The 22,236-nt window shown below is 40.3% G+C and overlaps 2 protein-coding genes across 5 annotated transcripts; one reads left to right on the forward strand and one right to left on the reverse strand.

The window, feature by feature from the left end:
- Positions 1-33: 33 nt before the first annotated feature.
- Positions 34-15,777, reverse strand: LOC132130446 (ras and Rab interactor 1-like). 2 transcript variants are annotated; one of them, XM_059542153.1, is made up of 11 exons: positions 15,648-15,777; positions 4,071-4,259; positions 3,864-3,978; positions 3,572-3,644; positions 3,386-3,477; positions 2,640-3,178; positions 2,053-2,563; positions 1,649-1,957; positions 903-1,034; positions 527-693; positions 34-431 (listed from the first exon to the last, which is right to left on the reverse strand). In XM_059542153.1, the coding sequence occupies exons 2-11, from the start codon at positions 4,257-4,259 to the stop codon at positions 117-119; spliced, it is 2,442 nt and encodes an 813-aa protein (XP_059398136.1). In that variant the 5' UTR covers positions 15,648-15,777; the 3' UTR covers positions 34-116. The 2 variants fall into 2 exon arrangements, with proteins under 2 accessions (XP_059398136.1, XP_059398135.1); XM_059542152.1 differs by lacking the exon at positions 15,648-15,777 and adding an exon at positions 15,093-15,334.
- LOC132130447 (RNA-binding protein 4.1-like) lies at positions 15,642-20,369 on the forward strand. 3 transcript variants are annotated; one of them, XM_059542155.1, is made up of 4 exons: positions 15,642-15,759; positions 16,627-16,990; positions 17,073-17,922; positions 18,551-20,369. In XM_059542155.1, the coding sequence occupies exons 2-4, from the start codon at positions 16,642-16,644 to the stop codon at positions 18,828-18,830; spliced, it is 1,479 nt and encodes a 492-aa protein (XP_059398138.1). In that variant the 5' UTR covers positions 15,642-15,759; positions 16,627-16,641; the 3' UTR covers positions 18,831-20,369. The 3 variants fall into 3 exon arrangements, with proteins under 3 accessions (XP_059398138.1, XP_059398139.1, XP_059398137.1); XM_059542156.1 differs by lacking the exon at positions 15,642-15,759 and adding an exon at positions 15,957-16,165 and having other exon boundaries at positions 16,786-16,990; XM_059542154.1 differs by lacking the exon at positions 15,642-15,759 and adding an exon at positions 15,958-16,165.
- The last annotated feature ends 1,867 nt before the right edge of the window (positions 20,370-22,236 follow it).

The raw sequence follows: 22,236 nt of genomic DNA on the forward strand, positions 1-22,236 counted from the left end.
ATCTTACAGTCAACATTAAATAAATGGTTATCATCAGCTTTTCTGTGAGTAATCAGGCATGCTGTATAAAATGCAGAATTGCTTTGACCTACATGTGACATCCGGAAATTCTCATATTATGAAGCTGCCTCTGTTAGATCCACTACACCCCCTCTGTTCAGCTTCTGGGACATTTCATGCTGACCGGACGCCTGGTAAATAAGGGGAACCCCACTCACACCCATGCTCTGCAGGTCTTGAATCTGGGCGTCAGGTGGGAGAGGTGTTAACTCCCCGTCTCTCCTCCAGTACAGGCTGTAATCCTCCGGCTGGTCCACTCCAAACTTCACAGCACAGAGCTGAGCCATAGCTTCACCGTTGAGTGCAGTCTTCCACATTAGGGTTTTTACCAAGCTACTGTCGCCATCTTGAAACAGCACCTTTATAAACCTCTGTAGCATAGAAACAACACAGAGCTCTTGTTTTTGGACTATACTTGCACAATTCAGATGGAGTAGATGTGCTTTGTTCAACCAGTGTATCTGACCTGATGCAGTTTGCTGTCTTTATGACTTGTGGTTTCGTTGCTCCGACGCCGGCTCCATTCTTTCAGAGACTCTCTGGCCTGGTTTGTAAGGCCGCTGGGAGGCACATCCTCTGGCTGACTCTGAATCAGACTCAGACTGGCGTAGAGGCTTGTCAGATAGTAACCCCCTTTAAAAGAATTAATAATAATTAATAACAATTACCTGCTTCACAGAATGAAAATTGAGTTTTGGTAAGAGGATAACACTCGCACTCAAAGTTTACCAAATGTAAAAAATATAAAAGTTAGGCATGTATTCATGTATTGATTAGCTGTGGAGCTCAAAATTCAGAAGGCTATCTGAAAGCAGTGTATGTGGAGCTGTTTTAATTCGTACCTTCTCCTGTAAGCCAAGAGCTTTCCAAAAGCTCCATCATATACTCCACCTCCAGAGAGATCTCTGGCATATTGCACAGCACCATCACATAGGAGAGAGCAGGCAGGAAGTCATCTGCTCCAAATTCCTGCCCTGTTTTTAAGAATATAGATAAACGTTAGTTGATGAAGGTAATCGAAGTGTAAAAATATGGGAAATTAGCATGTATAATTTAATATCGAATAACGACCAATATGATAAATCGGCCAGTAATCAATATGGTACCCATTTTATTGTGCATCCATACTAATTATATCAGTAAGATGTTTTTTAAAGAAATTAATACTCTTATTCAGCAAAGATTATTTAAATTAATCAAAAGTGACATTAAAGACATTGTTGCAAAGATTTCTATATAATCTTAAAAAAATTATCACGATTTCCACAAAAAATATTAAGCAGCACAACTGTTTTTTTTACATTGATAATAATAAGAAATGTTAAATGTTAGCGTAAATGTTTCTTGAGCACAAAATTAGAATATCTTAATGATTTCTGAAGGATTATGTAATACTGAAGACTGAAGTAATGGCTGCTGAAAAGTCAGCTTTGCATCACAGTTATTTAAAATAGTAATAATATTTCACAATTGTATTGTTTAACTGTATTGTTGATACACGAGCATAAGAGATTTTTGAATGGTATTATATGTGCAAAAATTAATCTACATGTGTGAAATAAACCAATGTTATTCCAAAACCCCTTACCTGATTTGTTTCTCATGGCTTTGTAAATGAGTTTGCAGATCTGCAAGAGCAGCAGCACTTTGTCGATGGGCGAGTACGCCCGCTGCATTAGAGTCAGCTTGTGCTTAATTTTCTCAATGCCCGGGGCGTCAGGAACGCCCACCTGAACCCCAAAGAGCTTCTGCGGTGAGACTCCTTTGGCTCTCTGCAAGCTGTCCATCATTCTCTGGAAGGATCCATCTTGTTTGTGCAGGGTCCGAAGAGCTGCATCAATCTGAGGCTTCAGAGGCTTCAGCACACAGCGGAACATGGCCTTTTCCAACGCTTGGTCTGCACACAGGAAAATATGGTTGTATTGCAACATTTAAGTGTGTAAATAATGATACCAGCAACATTATTAGGTAAAATCACACTGATTTAAATACCTTTCTCATTCTCAGTCAGAAGAGTTTCTATCGGAGGTTCCAGCTCGCCACACTCCAGAAGGAACGCTTTGGCCTGATTGATGAAGAGACGCAAATCCTGCAGCAGCTGTACAGCAGAGGTCAAGCAATGTGGCTTCAGCGCCTCTCTCTGCTGCCTCAGAAAGTCCTGAACCAGAGCACCAAATGCCATGCGACGGTCACGAGACAGGTCCTCTACCATCCGCGCCACTCGCTTCTCTGGGGCAAAAAGGGATATGAAGGCGGCGCTCATTTTGCGCAGGGCAGACATAGACTTCCTTGGAGGAGGCATGACGGGGTTGCTAGTGCCTCGTACAAGAGGAGGACGTTCGGGACTGTCCTCCGCCTCGTCGAGGCTGCTGAGGGAACTGCTGCTGTCCAGCTCACTGAGAGATGGAGCATGTCGTTGTTCCAACACAAGCCCTTCCTCCTCCTCCTCCTCCTCCTCATCTTCTTCTTCCTGTCCTTTCTGCTCCAGAATTTTCAGCTGGGCCTAAAAAGGCAAAGCAGTCATTAAAAATTCAGAAACTAAACTGAAATGTCCCATACAATCAGCTCTGAAAAGGTACCTTCTGAAGAGCTTTGGGCATCTGATAGTCTTCTTCAGCAGTGGGAGAGAGGGTAGAGGTGACCTTGGCTTTCTTCTGCAACACTACACAAGGTTGCATATAGTCTGTGGCTTCCTCACTGGCCTGAACTGCGACAGGTGGAATCATCTGCTTTGCAGCTTTTAATCTGGCTTTGCATTTGGCTTTAGCCAGTAACGGCGGTGGAGGTGGTGGGAGGACAGGGGGTGACAAAGAGCTGGAATTTTCAGTGGAGACACGAACCTTCACACTGGTTTTGAAATGATGACGCCTGCGCATGGCGTTGCGCCCTGGGTAGTCTTGTAGGAAAAGAGGGTTGACAAAACATAAACCTTTGCCTCCCCCGTAATCTAGCTCGCAGGGACTCCGTGTTTGGATTGGAAAAAGCTCCTGGAACAGGGTGGGGTTTGGGTCGATGGGCGTTGAGCAGTCTTGTGGGCTTGGAGACGGAGGCAAGAGTTTGTCAGCGACAAGAGGTTCGTTGCGAGGACCCCGAACATTTAAGTGGGAACTCCAGAACTCTGTGGTATACAGAAGGTCATCGAGATCATGATAACCATATTTTATGATACTGTACATATTAGCTGACATTTTGTTTTTGCCAATTTAGCTTTTTTTGTACAATACAAAGAGACAGTATACAAGAAGTAATGATCTACCATGCCTTAGAGGAACGGCTTCTTTCAAACCTGGAGTTCATTTAAACAGACTCTGAATCTTGTACCTACCCACACCCATATGAGAGATTGACTCCAACTGTTTGTGTGAAGAAGCCTTGGCGATTGCTTCAGGCAGCTCCAGAGTGAAAGGAAGAACATCCCTACAGATATATGAGAATCATGGAATAGAAATGTCATATTTGGGGAGTGCCATGCTGTTGTTGAAGGTACAAAATAGTAAATACTAATCCATACCGACTAACACAGTAGAACGCGATGAGTCTGCACAGGTCAGGGAAACTGATAGCTGAGTTTTCCAAAGAGAAGGCTGTTGATAAAAGGGAAATAGTTTGGTTAGATAACTTAAGCCAACAAAAAAATAAAAAAAGTAATTAAAAAAAGTAACTGAAAATAATGTATTTTTTACATATTAAAATGTAGATTTTTTTGTTGTTGCTTTTTCTTTAAGATGTACTGGTTGTTTACATTTTATTTAAGATATCAAGCTTAATATATTTTTATGTAAATCTGTGCCTTTCATACTCACCAGAGTCCTCTTCTCTGATAAACACCTGTTTGAAGAAAGACGGCATGTTGTCGTCTGCCAGCCGAACACAAAGCATTTTTTTCTGCGATGTACTTGACCTACGCACCAGGAAGGTCTGCAAGGTAACAAAAGTTTCCAAAAATGCTGTTAAAGTTTACTGTAACATTCTATTTTCAAACCAGATAGTTGTAAGGTTGTGCTGCTCACCCCGGGGGGCTCGCGCCGCAGGATATGTAGAGCTGTAGCTGAGTTAATGGAGAGCTGGAGCCACACAGGGTGTGTCAACAAGAGCCGGTCCAGTACACTGATGCTCCTAAGGGATCCTCTCTGTTGACATGCCCGTCTGTCCCCCATGGGCTGAGCGTCAGGATAGTCGTACACAGGGTCACCCTGCATCTTCAGAACGACAGTGAGATTTCAACTCCTTTGGCAATGTATCTTTGTTTCTCTTCTTTGTGGTGTTTGCATTGCCATTTGACAAAAAAAAGGAAGTTCTGACCAGTTCTGGAGGATGTCTTTAAGTCAGTAACATAGTTCTCTGTCTTACAGTAAATTATTCATGTACACATCTATGTTTTTCTCACCGTTTTCCTAGAATTGCTATTTTCAACACAATCATGTGCTTACTTATTCCTTCTGACCGTTGCTCTTCAATGGCCAAGGGAAACTCCCTCGCTGATTCTGTCTTTCTCCTGGACATGTGAGAACCATGTGTCACAGTCTGACTAATAGCACATCTCTACTGTTTTGGTTCTGCATTCACACAGACCATTCAAAAAACACTTGCATTGTTCTTAAGGACATAACAGAAGCATCATTTATACCGATCTTTATGGAAAGTGAAGAGGAACTGAGATTAAACTTTCAAGAATTATGTAATAAAGGCGATTTATTTCGACATGGATCTGTCCTATTCCATTAAATAATAATAATGATAATAAAATATGTGAAAGTGAATGCATTATTTCAAAACTTCACCGATGCATCTTATATGATGTACACTAGCTTCTCAAGCTGACACTTAAGTAAACTATTCACAAGTTGAGTGAGGTTGGTAGCAGGTTGACTCTGTGTGGGCCAGTGTGGAATACTTTTTGGCAAGAACCAATGGCTGCTATAGCAACAGAGGCTTACATATTCCACTGATCATTCCAACCCACGGCCACACATGCCTCCACTGTTAAAATTTAGGAAAGGCCAGACACTTTTCCCAAAACGTTATGCTCCTAAGGTCAACTGAGAAGTAAAAAAGTATTACTATAATTTTGATGTTACTTGGAAAATAAAAAAACGTACTTCACTGCAAAAACTAAATTAATAAAGTGCTATATTAAAACTTTCCTCTCGAGGGACCATTTGGTTGGTTCCTTAAAAAAAAAAAAATCCCCCTGAATGTTGTAGATTCATGAGTAGGTCTCTATGAAACTTTATTCAGATTAATTCCGAGATTTAATTTTGTGTCTTTGATAATAATTTATTTTAATAAGTCTGCTTATGGGTCAATAACAACTAAAAAAATAATAAAAAAGGAGAATTCTTCAATTTAGTGGTGTAAACACTAAATACTTGCACCTTGAATATGACTATACACAACTGAATTAGTATTTTTTTATCTGAAAATTAAAATGTTTTGCAAATATCATCAACTTTTTGAGTCGTCATATCCACGTTTTTTTAAGGTTACTCTTATTTGACCAGAACAAAACGTGCCTTTTCACAAGAAATCTAAATGTGGGATATTTAAAATAAATATATTTTGTCACATAACAATGAAAGAAATAATAAGAGATTATGCATTTTTCATAAAAAAATCATAATCTCTTATTATTTCTGTTATATATTCATCCCCTTGGTTCAAGGGAATGAATATATGTGTGTGTGTATATATATATATACACACAGCCACACACACACACACACAGTTGTGGCCAAAAGTTTTGAGAATTGCATAAATATTGGAAATTGGAAAAGTTGCTGCTTAAGTTTTTATAATAGCAATTTGCATATACTCCAGAATGTTATGAAGAGTGATCAGATGAATTGCATAGTCCTTCTTTGCCATGAAAATTAATTTAATCCCAAAAAAACCTTTCCACTGCATTTCATTGCTGTCATTAAAAGACCTGCTGAGATCATTTCAGTAATCGTCTTGTTAACTCAGGTGAGAATGTTGACGAGCACAAGGCTGGAGATCATTATGTCAGGCTGATTGGGTTAGAATTATTATTATTATTATAACCTTTATTTTACCAGGAAAGAAGCACATTGAGATTAAGAATCTCTTTTACAAGAGCGTCCTGGCCAAGACTGACAGACACAGCACGTTTGAGTGTAACAAATAACATCCAACAATACATACACATATACACACACACACAAGCAAATCCATCTAATTTCAATATCAATACATAACTAGCTAAAACATCTACAACCCGATGTTCTCCAAATCATTTAAAACTACTTTAAAAGTGTCTAACGAAACCAGTTCCTTCAGTTTCAATATACTTTGCAAAGAATTCCAGGCAGAGGGAGCAGCAAATTTAAAGGTTTTTTTTTTTTTTTTTGAATGGCAGACTTGACATGTTAAAAGGAGGGTGATGCTTGAAATCATTGAAAGTGATGTGACATTCAGCCAAGTATGGTGACCCATACTCAGAATTTGTGCTCTGCATTTAATCCATCCGAAGTGTACACACACAGAGCAGTGAACACACACACACACACACACTGTGAACACACACCCGGAGCAGTGGGCAGCCATTTATGCTGCGGCGCCCTGGGAGCAGTTGGGGGTTCAGTGCCTTGCTCAAGGGCACCTAAGTCGTGGTATTTAAGGTGGAGAGAGAACTGTACATGCACTCCCCCCACCTACAATTCCTACCGGCCCGAGACTTGAACTCACAACCTTTCAATTGCCAGTCCGACTCTCTAACCATTAGGCCACCACTTCCCCACTTCCTCCATTGTTAACCATGGTGACCTGCAAAGAAACGCGTGCAGCCATCATTGCGTTGCATGAAAATGGCTTCACAGGCAAGGATATTGTGGCTACTAAGATTGCACCTAAATCAACAATTTATAGGATCATCAAGAACTTCAAGGAAAGAGGCTCAATTCTTGTAAAGAAGGCTTCAGGGCGTCCAAGAAAGTCCAGCAAGCACCAGGATCGTCTCCTAAAGAGGATTCAGCTGCGGGATCGGAGTGCCACCAGTGCAGAGCTTGCTCAGGAATGGCAGCAGGCAGGTGTGAGCGCATCTGCACGCACAGTGAGGCCAAGACTTTTGGAAGATGGCCTGGTGTCAAGAAGGGCAGCAAAGAAGCCACTTCTCTCCAAAAAAAACATCAGAGACAGATTGATCTTCTGCAGAAAGTATAGTGAATGGACTGCTGAAGACTGGGGCAAAGTCATATTCTCCGATGAAGCCCCTTTCCGATTGTTTAGGGCATCTGGAAAAAGGCTTGTCCGGAGAAGAAAAGGTGAGCGATACCATCAGTCCTGTGTCATGCCAACAGTAAAGCATCCTGACACCATTCATGTGTGGGGTTGCTTCTCATCCAAGGGAGTGGGCTCACTCACAATTCTGCCCAAAAACACAGCCATGAATAAAGAATGGTACCAAAACACCCTCCAACAGCAACTTCTTCCAACAATCCAACAATAGTTTGGTGAAGAACAATGCATTTTCCAGCACGATGGAGCACCGTGCCATAAGGCAAAAGTGATAACTAAGTGGCCAGGGGACCAGAATGTTGAAATTTTGGGTCCATGGCCTGGAAACTCCCCAGATCTTAATCCCATTGAGAACTTGTGGTTAATCCTTACGAGGCGGGTGGACAAACAAAAACCCACTAATTCTGACAAACTCCAAGAAGTGATTATGAAAGAATGGGTTGCTATCAGTCAGGATTTGTCCCAGAAGTTGATTGAGAGCATGCCCAGTTGAATTGCAGAGGTCCTGAAAAAGAAGGGCCAACACTGCAAATACTGACTCTTTGCATAAATGTCATGTAATTGTCGATACAATCCTTTGAAACGTATGAAGTGCTTGTAATTATATTTCAGTACATCACAGAAACAACTGAAACAAATATCTAAAAGCAGTTTAGCAGCAAACTTTTTGAAAACTAATATTTATGTAATTCTCAAAACTTTTGGCCACGACTGTATATATATTCATCACCTTGAACCAAGGGGCATTGTATAAACTATGGCCACCCCTAGTATGATTTATCAGTGGGTACTAATAATTTAAATGCACAATGTAAATTCACAATAGTTTATGAAGTGAAAGAAAATAAAGCAGTCACCAAAAAGATTGTAGTTTGACGCCACCAGAGTAGCTGTTTCACTGCCCTTCTCATTTAATCATTCTTTAGGGTTATGAAAATACCCCAAATCTCATGTAAATGACATACAAATTATATACTATCTTAACTTAATCGTTCGTGTGTTTATTAGCTTTATGTTCGTGTGCAGAAACGTCTGGGTTTCCAGTAGATGGAACACAAAGCGGACGAAAGCTCGAAGAGACTGGGTGGGTCATGAGCGTTATGATTCTGTCTGAAGAAATATTCCGTAAACTTGTGTAAACATATCAGTATATGCTGTTCAGTGAAGTTATGTGAGAAAAACCGCTGCAGATGTACAATATGAATGCTTGTTTTTATTTTATTCAAAATACCATATTTTACCGAAGTATTATTGTGCACTCTTGACATAAATTAAGAAATTACTTTAATTGCAACCGAGTTTTATCATAAACAGCAGTCAAATATCGAAGCTGGAGCCTTGAATCTTTCTTATGATGGAGTTTACCCAGATCAAGTAAGAGTGAGACGTTTTAAAGGGTTCATATGATGCTTTTTTCAAGATCATTATTTTGTGTATTTGGTGTAACAGAATACGTTGTCATGATTTAATGTTAAAAAAAAACATTATTTTTCAAATATTGTACATTATCGTTAAAGGCCATCTTTCAATTTAACTGTATAACTTGTATGAAAATGTTAATTTAAAAAGAAATACATAAGAATACATATGTTTTACAACACCCACGGGCAGAAATTAAGAAAAAAAAACTATTCTAAGCTACGCTCCAAGAAAACGCCTTTTCCCAGAGAACGCGTCATATGACGTAACGACAGGCAAACATAGGCGCTGCCGCCCTGGTTCTCAGTGTGGGTTTAGGTCATGGGTGCCCAACCCTGCTCCTGGCGATCGACTGTCCTGCAAAGTTTAGCTCCAATCCTAATCAAACACACCTGCCTTTAATTTTTAAGTGAGCCTGAAGACCTTAATTAGTTGCTTCAGGTGTGTTTGATTAGGATTGGAGCTAAACTTTGCAGGACAGTCGATCGCCAGGAGCAGGGTTGGGCACCCCGGGTGCGGACACCTAGGTCTGAAAGCCGTTACTGATTAAAAATCAGCTAGCAATTTCTAAATTTTTCATGATAAACTATGTTGTGCAGAAATGCACAGCATTTCCATCCCTATCCAGACTAGCTGACCGTCACAGATGTAAGCTATAGCCTACAGCATTCATTTAAAATCTGGGATCTAAATTAAACACTTTAAAGGTGCTCTAAGTGATGTCACACATTTTTTAGGCCAAAACATTTTTTTGACACATCCAGCAAACATCTCCTCACTATCTGCTAGCTGCTTGTCCCCTGAACACACTGTAAAAAACGGGGTCTTTCTAGACACCACAGGCTCCACAAACAACAAGAAAAACAAACTGGGCTCACCCGCACCACAAAACATAAACTTTTCCAGCCAATAACCGACAAGAAAGATTTGGGGGTGGGGTCTGGGGGGTTAGTGCACGGATGAAGAGGAGGGAAGATCTAGCTAGCCTCAGTTTTGTTTGAAAAACAATTTGAACGTCAACAAGAAGTTACGACTCCCGGCATCGCTTAGAGCACCTCTAAGACACATGTTGCTGGCATAGATGGTGACGGTCTACAGTCGTGGCCAAAAGTTTTGAGAATTACATAAATATTAGTTTTCAAAAAGTTTGCTGCTAAACTGCTTTTAGATCTTTGTTTCAGTTGTTTCTGTGATGTACTGAAATATAATTACAAGCACTTCATATGTTGCGAAGGCTTTTATCGACAATTACATTACATTTATGCAAAGAGTCAGTATTTGCAGTGTTGGCCCTTCTTTTTCAGGACCTCTGCAATTCGACTGAGCATGCTCTCAATCAACTTCTGGGCCAAATCCTGACTGATAGCAACCCATTCTTTCATAATCACTTCTTGGAGTTTGTCAGAATTAGTGGGTTTTTGTTTGTCCACCCGCCTCTTGAGGATTGACCACAAGTTCTCAATGGGATTAAGATCTGGGGAGTTTCCAGGCCATGGACCCAAAATTTCAACAATCTGGTCCCCGAGCCACTTAGTTATCACTTTTGCCTTATGGCACGGTGCTCCATCGTGCTGGAAAATGCATTGTTCTTCACCAAACTGTTGTTGGATTGTTGGAAGAAGTTGATGTTGGAGGGTGTTTTGGTACCATTCTTTATTCATTGCTGTGTTTTTGGACAGAATTGTGAGTAAGCCCACTCCCTTGGATGAGAAGCAACCCCACACATGAATGGTGTCAGAATGCTTTACTGTTGGCATGACACAGGACTGATGGTAGCGCTCACCTTTTCTTCTCCGGACAAGCCTTTTTCCAGATGCCCCAAACAATCGGAAAGGGGCTTCATCGGAGAATATGACTTTGCCCCAGTCCTCAGCAGTCCATTCACTATACTTTCTGCAGAAGATCAATCTGTCCCTGATGTTTTTTTTGGAGAGAAGTGGCTTCTTTGCTTCCCTTCTTGACACCAGGCCATCTTCCAAAAGTCTTGGCCTCACTGTGCGTGCAGATGCGCTCACACCTGCCTGCTGCCATTCCTGAGCAAGCTCTGCACTGATGGCACTCCGATCCCGCAGCTGAATCCTCTTTAGGAGACGATTCTGGCGCTTGCTGGACTTTCTTGGACGCCCTGAAGCCTTCTTTACAAGAATTGAACCTCTTTCCTTGAAGTTCTTGATGATCCTATAAATTGTTGATTTAGGTGCAATCTTAGTAGCACAATATCCTTGCCTGTGAAGCCATTTTTATGCAACGCAATGATGGCTGCAAGCGTTTCTTTGCAGGTCACCATGGTTAACAATGGAAGAACAATGATTTCAAGCATCTCCCTCCTTTTAACATGTCAAGTCTGCCATTCTAACCCAATCAGCCTGACATAATGATCTCCAGCTTTGTGCTCATCAACATATAGCCTGTGGTCACTCCACCGATTCTCCTCACACCACATCTCTCTCCTCTGTCCATTTACCCTTCCCCTTAACTCTGCCTGACCACTCTCTCACCTAGGCGGCTCATAATTATACGGCAATGGCCCATCGTAAGAGTTGACATTTACCCCTACTGCAACCTCTTCACTGTCTGACTCCATTACGAAGAGATGATATTTACCGGCCGTTGCGTCACTTCCGATCAGAGCGTTTTTCACAGCAGAAGTAATTTTACTCACAATTTCTTTTAAAAAACTTTAATGCACATTTATGATTAGTTTCTTCACCGCAAATCAAGTTCCTACACTATTTATCTACACGTTCATTCACAGGGATCTTCAACTTGAAAGATGGGCTTTAAAGGGTAAATAAACCCCTGGTCAGAGCCTGACTCCACCCACTGGCAATATTTGAAAAATGCTGAAAAGTGGGCAGAGCACAGCGGAGATAGAGGGGATAAACCGAGGGCGGGGCTGAGTTCGTGGGGCGTGAACCTGCAGACCCGCAGTGACGGATTGATTGATTGACAGCTGCTGTCAGAGTCACTAAAATGGAGAGTTGTGGGTATGACTGTAGTGACGCAAGTAGCTTTGCAACGGAGCGTTCATTTGAAGTAGAGGACTTTTCTCCCCCACCTTCACCTGAAAGTGGATGATATCTAGGTGTCTTAGGCCTGAGCCATATCAATTCGAGCCGCTGGCTCAAACTGCGGTCTTAACTCCCCCACCGTGTCGCTTTTCAGCGCAAGCTGTGTGGAGAAGCCCATTTATACCTCCATTGCGTTGGAGAAGCAATCCCGCGTAAAATGCAGTTTGCACACTCCAGCTCTAGGCGGGAAGTCGCGATCTTCCAGGCCAAGTTCATGCAAGCACTGGTGCCTAATTTTAAAGTCTGCTGGAAAACTATGCAGTCCAGCAGTGCTGTCGCAACCAGCAACACTACACCTACGTACCATCCTGACCACTGTACTAAATACAGATAAATCTACGCCAACTTGAAGCTATTCTAACTGATGCAATACTATGCTACTAACTATGCTTTTAACAAAACTAACGTTACACTAACAACTATGCTAATTAACTACATAGGCTACACGAAATCAGAAATGTAACGCCCCTTTCCATAATCGGGAGCTTCTTTTAAAATAAATGTAAAAAAAGATAATAATTTCCTTAGTTTTACCATCAGTTCAAGCCCAAAGGGGTGACAGACACAGTGATGAAGCTCGTAAGTGTTTGCATTACACAAGCCATGGACGGTTAAGACAGCTCACTCCACTGTGACCCTGTCTCTCTCACACACACACATACACACACACACACACGGCCGTGCAAAACTCTGCATTTTAACATTCAATAGCAAAAACTAATAACAAAACATACTTCCAGTAGTATAGGTTCACGAAACGGTTGTCCATAAAATGCGTTGCTGTTCTGTTGTGAGTAATCTTAAAGATTCCTAAATGCATCTACTTTTGGAAAGCCAAATAAAGTGATTTTGCTTTTGTCTAGATACACACAGAATCTCCCTGACATGGCTGCTTCAACACTAACTGCAGTCACTGAAACCATGCCTTCTTCCTTTTGCATTAACATTTGGGCGACATTAAGCAAATATTTCCACATAGTGATGTAGACATTTGGGGGCATGTTTGAACAAGCCGTTTCAGGGGGACGTGGCAAGTCTTAACTTTTATAAAGAATATCTCTTTGGATTTGAGACTTTAGTCTTTGCAACTTTACAAATCTTTTTCATGCACCAGGAGCTTGTAACACACCAAAGAGAAATATATATATATATATTTTAAATTGCATCATATGACCCCTTTAACATCCCGAATCTCAGCCGGTTAATCACCATTAACTGGCCCTGAACTGGGCCAAAACAAGTTTTATTATTGGTGCCAATTCTCAGCCTTAAGTAAACCAGAATCCCCATATCTGAGCCTTATATAGCCCAGACCCAATTATTAATACAGAATCTTAATATTTCATATTTTTGCTATTATTCATTTTGTGACATGCTTTGGTCCCAGACAGCAACATAGTGTTAGCCCAGATCCGGCCCAGGTGAATTCCATGGGAGCCAAATGTGGGCCGGATCTGGGCTGACACAAACTATGCCAATAAAGTACATTACACTGAATAGAAAGGATGTAAGGATCATGTAAGGATTCTAAGATTATTTGTACCAAGTGTATGTGTGTGTGTATATATATATATATATATATATATATATATATATATATATATATATATATATATATATAAAATTAAAATAAATGTATGCATTTAGCAGACGCTTTTATCCAAAGCGACTTACAGTGCATTCAGGCTATCAATTTTTATCTATCATGTGTTCCCGGGGAATCGAACCTCATGCGCTTGATAAGGCAATGCTCTACCAGTTGAGCTACAGGAACACACACACACACACATTTATATATATATATATATATATATATATATATATATAAAGTACAGTTTAATGCACTTGACTGATTTGCTTAATTTTGAAATGATAATATTTCATTCTGTCTTGACTGCATTTTAACAATAATACACTTCATTAAAATTTATGTGATCATTTAAACATTATCATGTAATATTGTATTTAGCTTGTTTATCATGGTTCACATAATATGCTGCAAGATCATAGCCTGATTTGGGCCACATATCACTGGACTAAAATGGGCCACACTCCTCCCACCAACAATCGGCCCGGATATTGTTTGCCGGATCCATGCCGTGCCGTCATTTCCAAACATGGCCCAGCTCTGGCTGAAAGGGTACATGCCACTGCTGACAGAAGGCCAGCGCCAGCTTGAGGCCACATTTGGGCCAACTCCATTTGCTATGTGGGATGCTGTGAATTTGAAAAAACAATACTGATCTGAGGATGCCGGCGATCTTTGCTAACTAAATACTATTTCATATTTAAATAATTAGTTTGGTTTGCGCATATATTCGCTGATTTGTAATTATTTTTAAGGAAAATAACTACACTATTTGAAGAGTAATTAGTTGCTAATTAAAATCATATTAAGAAACAAAAGAAAATAGGTATAACACACATTACTTTTGCATTTTTATTAATTTTTTAATGTAATTTTTTTGGTATGCCACCCCAAGATTTTCTGTGGCCTCCTCGGGGGGGATTGGGGGGGGGGGGGGCAACTGACTTGAACATTATTATATGTAGTTGATCGTTTCAGTTATACGTTTTTAAATTCATAAAAGGGGCGTGAAAACTACAGGGTGTAAACTACAGTCCTGTCCATCCTGCTATAACTGCTGCAGTGCCGCTTCATTTACTGGAGGAGCAGAGCAAGTCCAGACTGGTGAGAAGAAAGCCTTTAAATATGCACTAGGAAGGAGCAGCTATTATCTCTGTTTTGTAATGCAGGCTGAGTTTTTTATAATTGCTTCCTGGGCGAGATATTTTCACGAGCTGCAAAAGTATCTTTTAAAAATCTATATATAGTTATAGCTATTTATTTATTTTATTTAATGAGGCGCGGTCGTATCCCGGACTCGAAAACTAGAAAACGGTATGGCCAGAATAATAACAAATTAGTAAATAACTAAATAACATTAGTAGGCTAGTTAATAATAACTAGACTATGTGCAGAGAGAGAATACAATAGACGCATATTGACAATTCGCGTAAGCTCGTCCCTCTTGAAATTCGTTCAATAATGTATCATCTGTGAAAAGTCATTATTAAACACTTCCTACGAACTTCACTATTAAAAAGGAAAAAATAAATAATAAAATCTACATCTTACTCAGGTCTTGTTACTGGGCGCAAACTTCCTCCATGTCTCTTAAAAGAAGGTTAATGTATCAGTACTGTGAATGCCACATGGCACTAAAACATAGTCATAACCAAACACATGACTATGTTTAAAAGCCACGCAGAAGAAGAGTCACTTACCTCTGATTCCCAGGCGCTGTTATTCAAAAAGAACAAACTACACTACTTTCGTGACTTTTCCCAAAGTGTCAGATCCATGAAATGCTCGGAATTACTTCTGGAAATGTGGAAAGTCCAGGAATGTTGCTTGTTAATTCCCCTTCTCACACACGTTTGAAAAGATGCCTACAGGAGTCAGTATGAAACTCTGATTCATGTTTCGTCTACCCACAAGTGTGTTTTCCAGGCGAGCGTTCACACCTGGTTACGCGCATGCGTTGCTGTGACACTTAACAACAAATAAGATATGAAAAAAATATATATATAATTTATATATATATATAATTTTTTTTGTAATTTTGTGTGTTGCGCGTGTTTGTGATTTACCACTTATTTATAAAAAAAAAATCACTATATTCAAGTTTTTTTTTTAAGTATGTTATGTTTAAATGACTTTACAGCTCAAACCTCAATCCTCAACTCCTATTTTATCATAATGTCTCTCTCTCAATATATATATATATATATATATATATACATATATAACATTATTCCATAAGAAATTGTCAACTTTACCTAATACATGCGTACGGATCCTTCCATCTAGCGTTTGCTTTCACACGGACTAGACGAGAAGAACATCATTGAACAGTCAGGAAACGGATATGCAGTTTCTCCGCCGCGTTAGGTAAGAGGGTAGACAAAACATTTTTTGTCGTTTTGATACATATGTGCTTTGAATCAGTTCGTTACCATTTGGTCGTAATTTTGTTTTACCCATTGCCCGAATTGTATATCAGTGAGTGAGGTCAGCGATCATTTTTGTATTTCCTGTCTGTGGTTGCTACCAAGCTAGCGCGTGGCTAGCAAACTACGCGAGTGCTAATTATATGAATTTTGTACCTTCGAGGCTTATATGAACGCAAATAGTGCATATTATGGGGCTGACGTGTGCGAAAGTTTTGAGGAAGAAAGTCTTGTTGACTAACGGCGTGTAAATCGACAGTTGTCTTTAGCAAAACTAGAAACGTTCTAGAAACGACGGCGCAGACAGATTTTTAGAGCGTGCCCGGATGTGGCAGGCTGCTATTGGGGTATGTTTAACTAGAATGGTTTTGGATTTTTTATTTTGTCCATCACTCCATTTACATTAAGAGTGGCGCGATGAACTAAAATTTAAAAAAAAATTAAGTGTAAAAACTCGCAAAATGTAGTAGGTTAAAAAAAATGCAATTTATTTGTGCGCCATGTTTTTAAAACGCCGTGATATGTGAGAGAGGAACGATTAAACACTTCTGTTACTAACACCTGTTTACATATATAACGTTATATAAATAAGAAAAGCCGATACGTGGCTGTTCTGTTTGAACTGCCCCATTATATATACAACGTGATCGTAATTCGAATTAAGCTCTCTAATGGCTTTTTAATTCACATCAAACCGATTACCCTCATGTTTAATAAGCCCAACTGAAATATCTGACCCGTTTAGTTTTAGAATGAATTAGATCTTGCCGCCAAAAAGAAAGGAATAAGGCTTGTTCCCTATTTCTAGGTATTCTGGGGTGCAATGGACGACAGCAACGCAGTGAAGCTCTTTGTTGGGAATCTGGATTTGGAAACCACACAAGATGACCTAATAGCACTTTTTGCCCCTTATGGAGAAGTGGTGCACATAACTGTACTGAGGCAGTTTGCCTTTGTCCATCTGCAGGGAGAAGGGGCTGCTGACCGTGCTATCCGTGATCTGAATGGTCGAGAATACCGTGGCCGGAGCCTTGTAGTTGAGGAATCCAAAGGGAGGCCCCTCAATTCCACCAAAGTATTTGTGGGCAACCTGTGCTCTTCCTGTTCAGTTGAAGACCTGTATGATCTCTTCTCGGCTTACGGAAAAGTACTTGATTGTGATAAAGTAAAGAGTAAGTATGTGTATAATGCACCTGATTTGTATCAGTATATCAATACTTTTTGCTCAATATATAACAATGTCTTCTCTTGCAGCAAAGCCCTCCTCATTAACAGGCTACGCCTTTGTGCACATGGAGCGTAAAGAGGATGCAGAACAAGCCATTGAGGGTCTTCACGGAACCTCTTTTATGGGGCGTCCACTTGCAGTGGAGCTCTCAAAGGTACAGCAGACTGCAAACAAGGTTCCATGTGCCAGTTGCGGTGCACATGGCCACTTTGCAGGAGAATGCCCGATCAACAGGCCTTCAATGGAGCACCACCAGAGTCAGGCTGCTGTCTTGGCTGCAGCTGCCGCTGCTGCTGCCGGACTTCCCCTTCAGGTGCAGCAGAGTGTCCACAACTCTTTTTACAATACTGCGAGCACTGACCCAACGTTTGCAGCTCTGAAAGACCTGACCACTTCCAGGGTTGATGGCAAACCTGTGAGTGCTGCAGTCTACGGAGCCCTGGCGAGTCAAGTCTACAGTGCTGTAGCAGACCAGGTGCTGAACAGGTCGACAAGCCAAGCTGCAGATGGCTACCCCACCGAAGGAGAAGCGCCGCCGGGGGCTGCAGCTGTTAACCCAGCCTATGGAGCAAATTGCTCTCTGTACAGTGCCAGTCCAGCTTATGGGACCATGGGAGGCACGGAGTCTGACCCCCAAGCCGTCTTTGAAGCTGCTCGGGCCCGATTCTTTGAGCAGGGTCAACAAGTGCTGGCTGAACAGCAGGCGGTGACCAAATCTGACCGAGACCGAAGTCCGGTACGACGTTCTACCCCATTACTGCCCGATCCAGTTGCCCAGCCGTACTCCCAGACACGACCCAAACGACGGGCCCTGCTCCCAACACCACCTGGTGGTCCAGAACTACCTGCAGTTAAAAATGGCGACCCAATTGCAAGGTAATGGCATCCTAAATGTTTGGCAACAGAAATAATCTCTAGTAAATATTTATTATATATATATATATATATATACACACACACACCATATTTTTCGGACTATAAGTCACACCCGAGTACAAGTCGCATCAGTCCAAAAATACGCCATGAGGAAAAAAACATATATAAGTCGCACTGGACTATAGGTCGCATTTATTTAGAACCAAGAACCAAGAGAAAACATTACCGTCTACAGCCGCGAGAGGGTGCTCTGTTTATTAGGGGTAGACTACAGGAGCACTGAGCAGCATTGAGCGCCCTCTCGTGACTGTAGACGGTAATGTTTTCTCTTGGTTCATTTCTCTCGGTTCATGTCAAATTAATTTTGATAAATAAATCGCACCTGACTATAAGTCGCAGACTTATAGTCCGGAAAAAACGGTACACACACACACACACACTAATTGTGTGTTTTTTATATATATATATATATATATATATATATATATATATATATATATATATATACCCTAAAAAACTAAGAACATGCATTCATTTTATATATGTTTAAATGTTTTTGTAATTAAGTATATTCAATATTATTGTTTTGCCCACAAAGCACATCTAAACTCTTCTTTCTCCATACCAGGTGCTATGCAGAGTACTACCAACAGTACCAGCAGTACCAACAGTACCAACAATACCAGCAGTACCAGCAATATCAGCAGTACCAGTACAGCTTTCCGCCACCACCTCCACCCGCTCAGATGCCCATGATGCCACCGGGCCCAGTGGATGTGCAACAGATGTCGGCCCCAGGCACCACTGCTTCACCAAGAGTGTATGAGCCAACTTCAACACATAAGGAGCCCCTCCTACGCCGACCTGATTACCCTTACCAGCACACATCTGAGTCCCCATATCGATAGCCTCCACCTCACAAGTGTATGCACGCATGTTTGGATGTGAAAATGTGTGTGTGTGAGTTTTGGTCCTACATGACAAGAAACTGGAGGAAAGGGATAAATCGAATTATTACTGCAACATCAGTTTGACGTAGTTGATATTGTAGTTTGGCAGTATAATTTCTCCCCTCATAATGTTAAATAACTCCATTATGTACAGAATGTAGAAGTTTACAAGGCCATGAAAGTTTAGATTCTGAGCTCCTCTCGGTTTAATTTTTTTTAAAATTTTTCCCCCCCAGAAGTGCTCAGAATTGCATTACCTGTCACTTTTATAGATAAAGTACTGTTTGACCATTGTATCGGGTCAGACATTCTTCGAAGTCAAATGATTGTGCCTTGTGAAAATAAACTTTTTTTGTGTATGTACAGACTTTTGTAAATCTAAGTACTTCAGATCAGGTACAGTTTTATTAAATTAATTGTTCAACAAAGGAGCAAGCTTAAAATATCTTAATCCAAATGGTCTTCATTCAGTTGTATTTGGCTTGGACTGATGTTAAATTTCACAGTGACTAGGAAGACAGTGTAGTTTAGCTAGAATGTACAGAGGACCTGTGTGAAGTCTTTGTGTGTGTGTGTTTGTGTGAGTGAGTGAGTGAGAACACAATGTTAACAGTTCTGCTGATCCCTTAGCTTTCACATGAGCACCACAATCGCATACACATCAGACCTATTCCGTATATATCTATTTGAGTGAGGGAGGGCATATTAAGATGACACCATACCAAACAAATCCCCAAACATCTACTTAAATGCTCTAACCACTGCCTCACTTGTGCAGATGGATACACCTGCCCAGTTCGGCAACATTAAAACTGATATTAAAATCGTCTTTTGGAAAAGAGAGGGTATGAATAGATTCATTACAAAAGGGACACGCTTGTCACTCAAGAAGTATATTCGTGGTTCTAAATGTTTTTCATCGGATACCTTTATTGACTCTGAATGAGTTTGAGATGTCCTTGTTGCTAAATACCAAACAGAACTGGTTCAATAGCCTGCCAGTAGTGAATATACTTGTTTTGCAGGATATAAAGAGCAAACGACTGCCATCTCTGGCTTTGCATCCCTCTCTTACATGGACAGAATACTTGGGAGTATTGACTTACATAAGTGGAAACCCCTTAAATGACCTTAAGATAGAATACGTTTTTTTACATTCTTTGTTTCTTCTGAAAGTAGCCCCATGCAATTACTATTATGTTTCTCTGACCATTTATTTTGTTCACATTTACATTGATCATAGTCTCTTTATCCTTAGAGTCATGTGAATTGATTCCAGGGTCTTTGGGGTGGGAACGCTTATTATTTAGGGATGGGAAGTGTAAAACCTGTTCAGGCCTGACATATAGCTAGTTAAGGCAATTGGTTCATAGTGAAACAAAAAAACAGTGAAGTGCTTCATACAATTGTATTTTTTTGTTCTTAAGGGAAAAAAATGTTTTCCCAGTTCATGAGCATTTTAGGCAATTCAATTAAACATTCATGTTATAACATAAACTGAAAGTGTGTGAATAATTCATCCAGGTTAAAGTCCATGTATTGAGTGCCAGAGGTTTCAATCTTTTATAAAGGGAATCTACCCAAACTTTCATAGCATCTGCAATGGATTTTTAAAGTGATACAGATGTTATGACAGTTGAGTAACTTTCCTTTAGATAGCCTTCAGTGCATAATGATTGAAATTAGAAGGTATGGTCAAAAGAATGGCTTGTTTAATCATGTTATGTATGTCCTCTTTTTCTAGAATGCCCCTCAGGCAGTCTTCAGTCTTTCATTCCAAAGAAATATGGTGGGGTACACACACAAATCTCACTTAGAACACTTAATTTCACCACTATACATACGACTTCATCTGTTAAACCTCACAGGCAAACAACCACTGTAGTGTTAATTTTCTCAATTTGATATATGATAGAATGCAGATGGACAGGTGGTGACGGTGCAGCTCCACACAAATTATTCTACACAGTAAATTAATTCATCTGTTTTGTATTATAAATAGTGCATGTTTCTTGTTATTATTACTGCTGTTCCAGCCACATTTTCCCTTTTCGCTAACTACAGCTATAATGGCTCCCGGGCCTCAGGACGCCAAGTTGAGCATGACGGGGGAAGAGAATTAGCGCCCCACAATGCCTCGGACGTGCTCCCCATTAAGGTAAAGCCATTTGCCCCCAACCACGCCTGCACCTTGATTATACACTTCCCCATCATTCTAGCACAGCTGCTCAGATCAGGCTAACATCAGTTTATACTGAAAATAAGGTCAACACAATGGGAATGGCACTTGTTTTCTGCTGTGTGGTTGGATCAGTGCCTATTGAGGGGGAATTTGTTTTTTAACAGCCTGAAGTAGTACAAATAACCTCTTTCAGCTTCCCAAAATGCTCATGGTTTGGTATTTAGACTAAAAATATTTTCTACTTAGATTATTCAAATTTATACTGACTCTTTTGGCCCCAAATTCTCATGATAAAAGGTTTAAGTGCCTTTGAGGTTTGTTTTCTCACAGTATGCTTCCAAAATGAGTCGGAAATTTCCAAGCATTTTTTCAAACAATTGGAGGGAAGAATGGCTGACATTTGCCTTGGCTTGTTCTCTGGCGTTTAGTCTTTTTGAAGCACTTCCAGTTGGCGAGATGAGGCACTCCAACTATGCTTTGAGTACATGAGAAGGGTGCAGAGATGACCAAAAGTAGGGCAATGGTCTTGTAGGTGAGTAACCAATGCGTCCAGCTCACATCCACCTCAGCTTTATGCCTACTGCCACTATTTCAGCCTCACAAGATCATAGATCCCACTGCAACACTCTGACTTCAGTTTTTACTCTAAAAAAAGGGTTAAATCTGTTTTTCCTGCCAAATTTAGACTTCTAACTGTTATAGGGATTTATTTTTCAATTCTCTCAGCGTAAGAATTGAACATGCTTTTATATGTCCATAAGCAAGAAGTAACAAATGTTTTTTAGTTTAACCTAGGCACAGTCTGTTATGAATGTCAGAAAAATGTGTTAAAGGCAAGCCTATTAAGTAACTCGAAACATTACTTAAAACACATTCCTGTCTGTAATTGGCATTATTTTAAAAAACGGTTTAATTTGTCTAATCTTCTAAAAGGCTAACCTCAAATATAATTTAAAGGGGTCATATGATGCTGCTAAAAAGACATTCTTTTGTGTATTTGGTGTAATGCAATGTGTTTATGCAGTTTAAGGTTCAAAAACCACATTATTTTCCATATAATGCACATTGTTTCTCCTCTATGCCCCGCCTTCTGTAAGACACATTTATAAACCAAATAACTTAAGAAATGTGTGGATTAGTTCGTACTGGAGACACGAACTGTTTCAAATGATTATGTTCAAT

The sequence above is a fragment of the Carassius carassius genome, chromosome 47, assembly GCF_963082965.1.
Source record: "Carassius carassius chromosome 47, fCarCar2.1, whole genome shotgun sequence".
Classification (NCBI taxonomy): domain Eukaryota; kingdom Metazoa; phylum Chordata; class Actinopteri; order Cypriniformes; family Cyprinidae; genus Carassius; species Carassius carassius.

Excerpts from the sequence above, each read along its gene's own strand:
- LOC132130447 (XM_059542154.1), top strand. The coding sequence starts at position 16,145 with ATGTGGCAGGCTGCTATTGGG. Across the intron at positions 16,166-16,626 it reads TGTGGCAGGCTGCTATTGGG|GTATTCTGGGGTGCAATGGA; the intron begins GTATGTTTAACT and ends CCCTATTTCTAG. Across the intron at positions 16,991-17,072 it reads TGATTGTGATAAAGTAAAGA|CAAAGCCCTCCTCATTAACA; the intron begins GTAAGTATGTGT and ends CTTCTCTTGCAG.
- LOC132130446 (XM_059542153.1), bottom strand. The coding sequence starts at position 4,259 with ATGCAGGGTGACCCTGTGTACGACTATCCTGACGCTCAGCCCATGGGG. Across the intron at positions 3,478-3,571 it reads GCGTTCTACTGTGTTAGTCG|GGATGTTCTTCCTTTCACTC; the intron begins GTATGGATTAGT and ends ATATATCTGTAG. Across the intron at positions 3,179-3,385 it reads AATCTCTCATATGGGTGTGG|AGTTCTGGAGTTCCCACTTA; the intron begins GTAGGTACAAGA and ends TGTATACCACAG.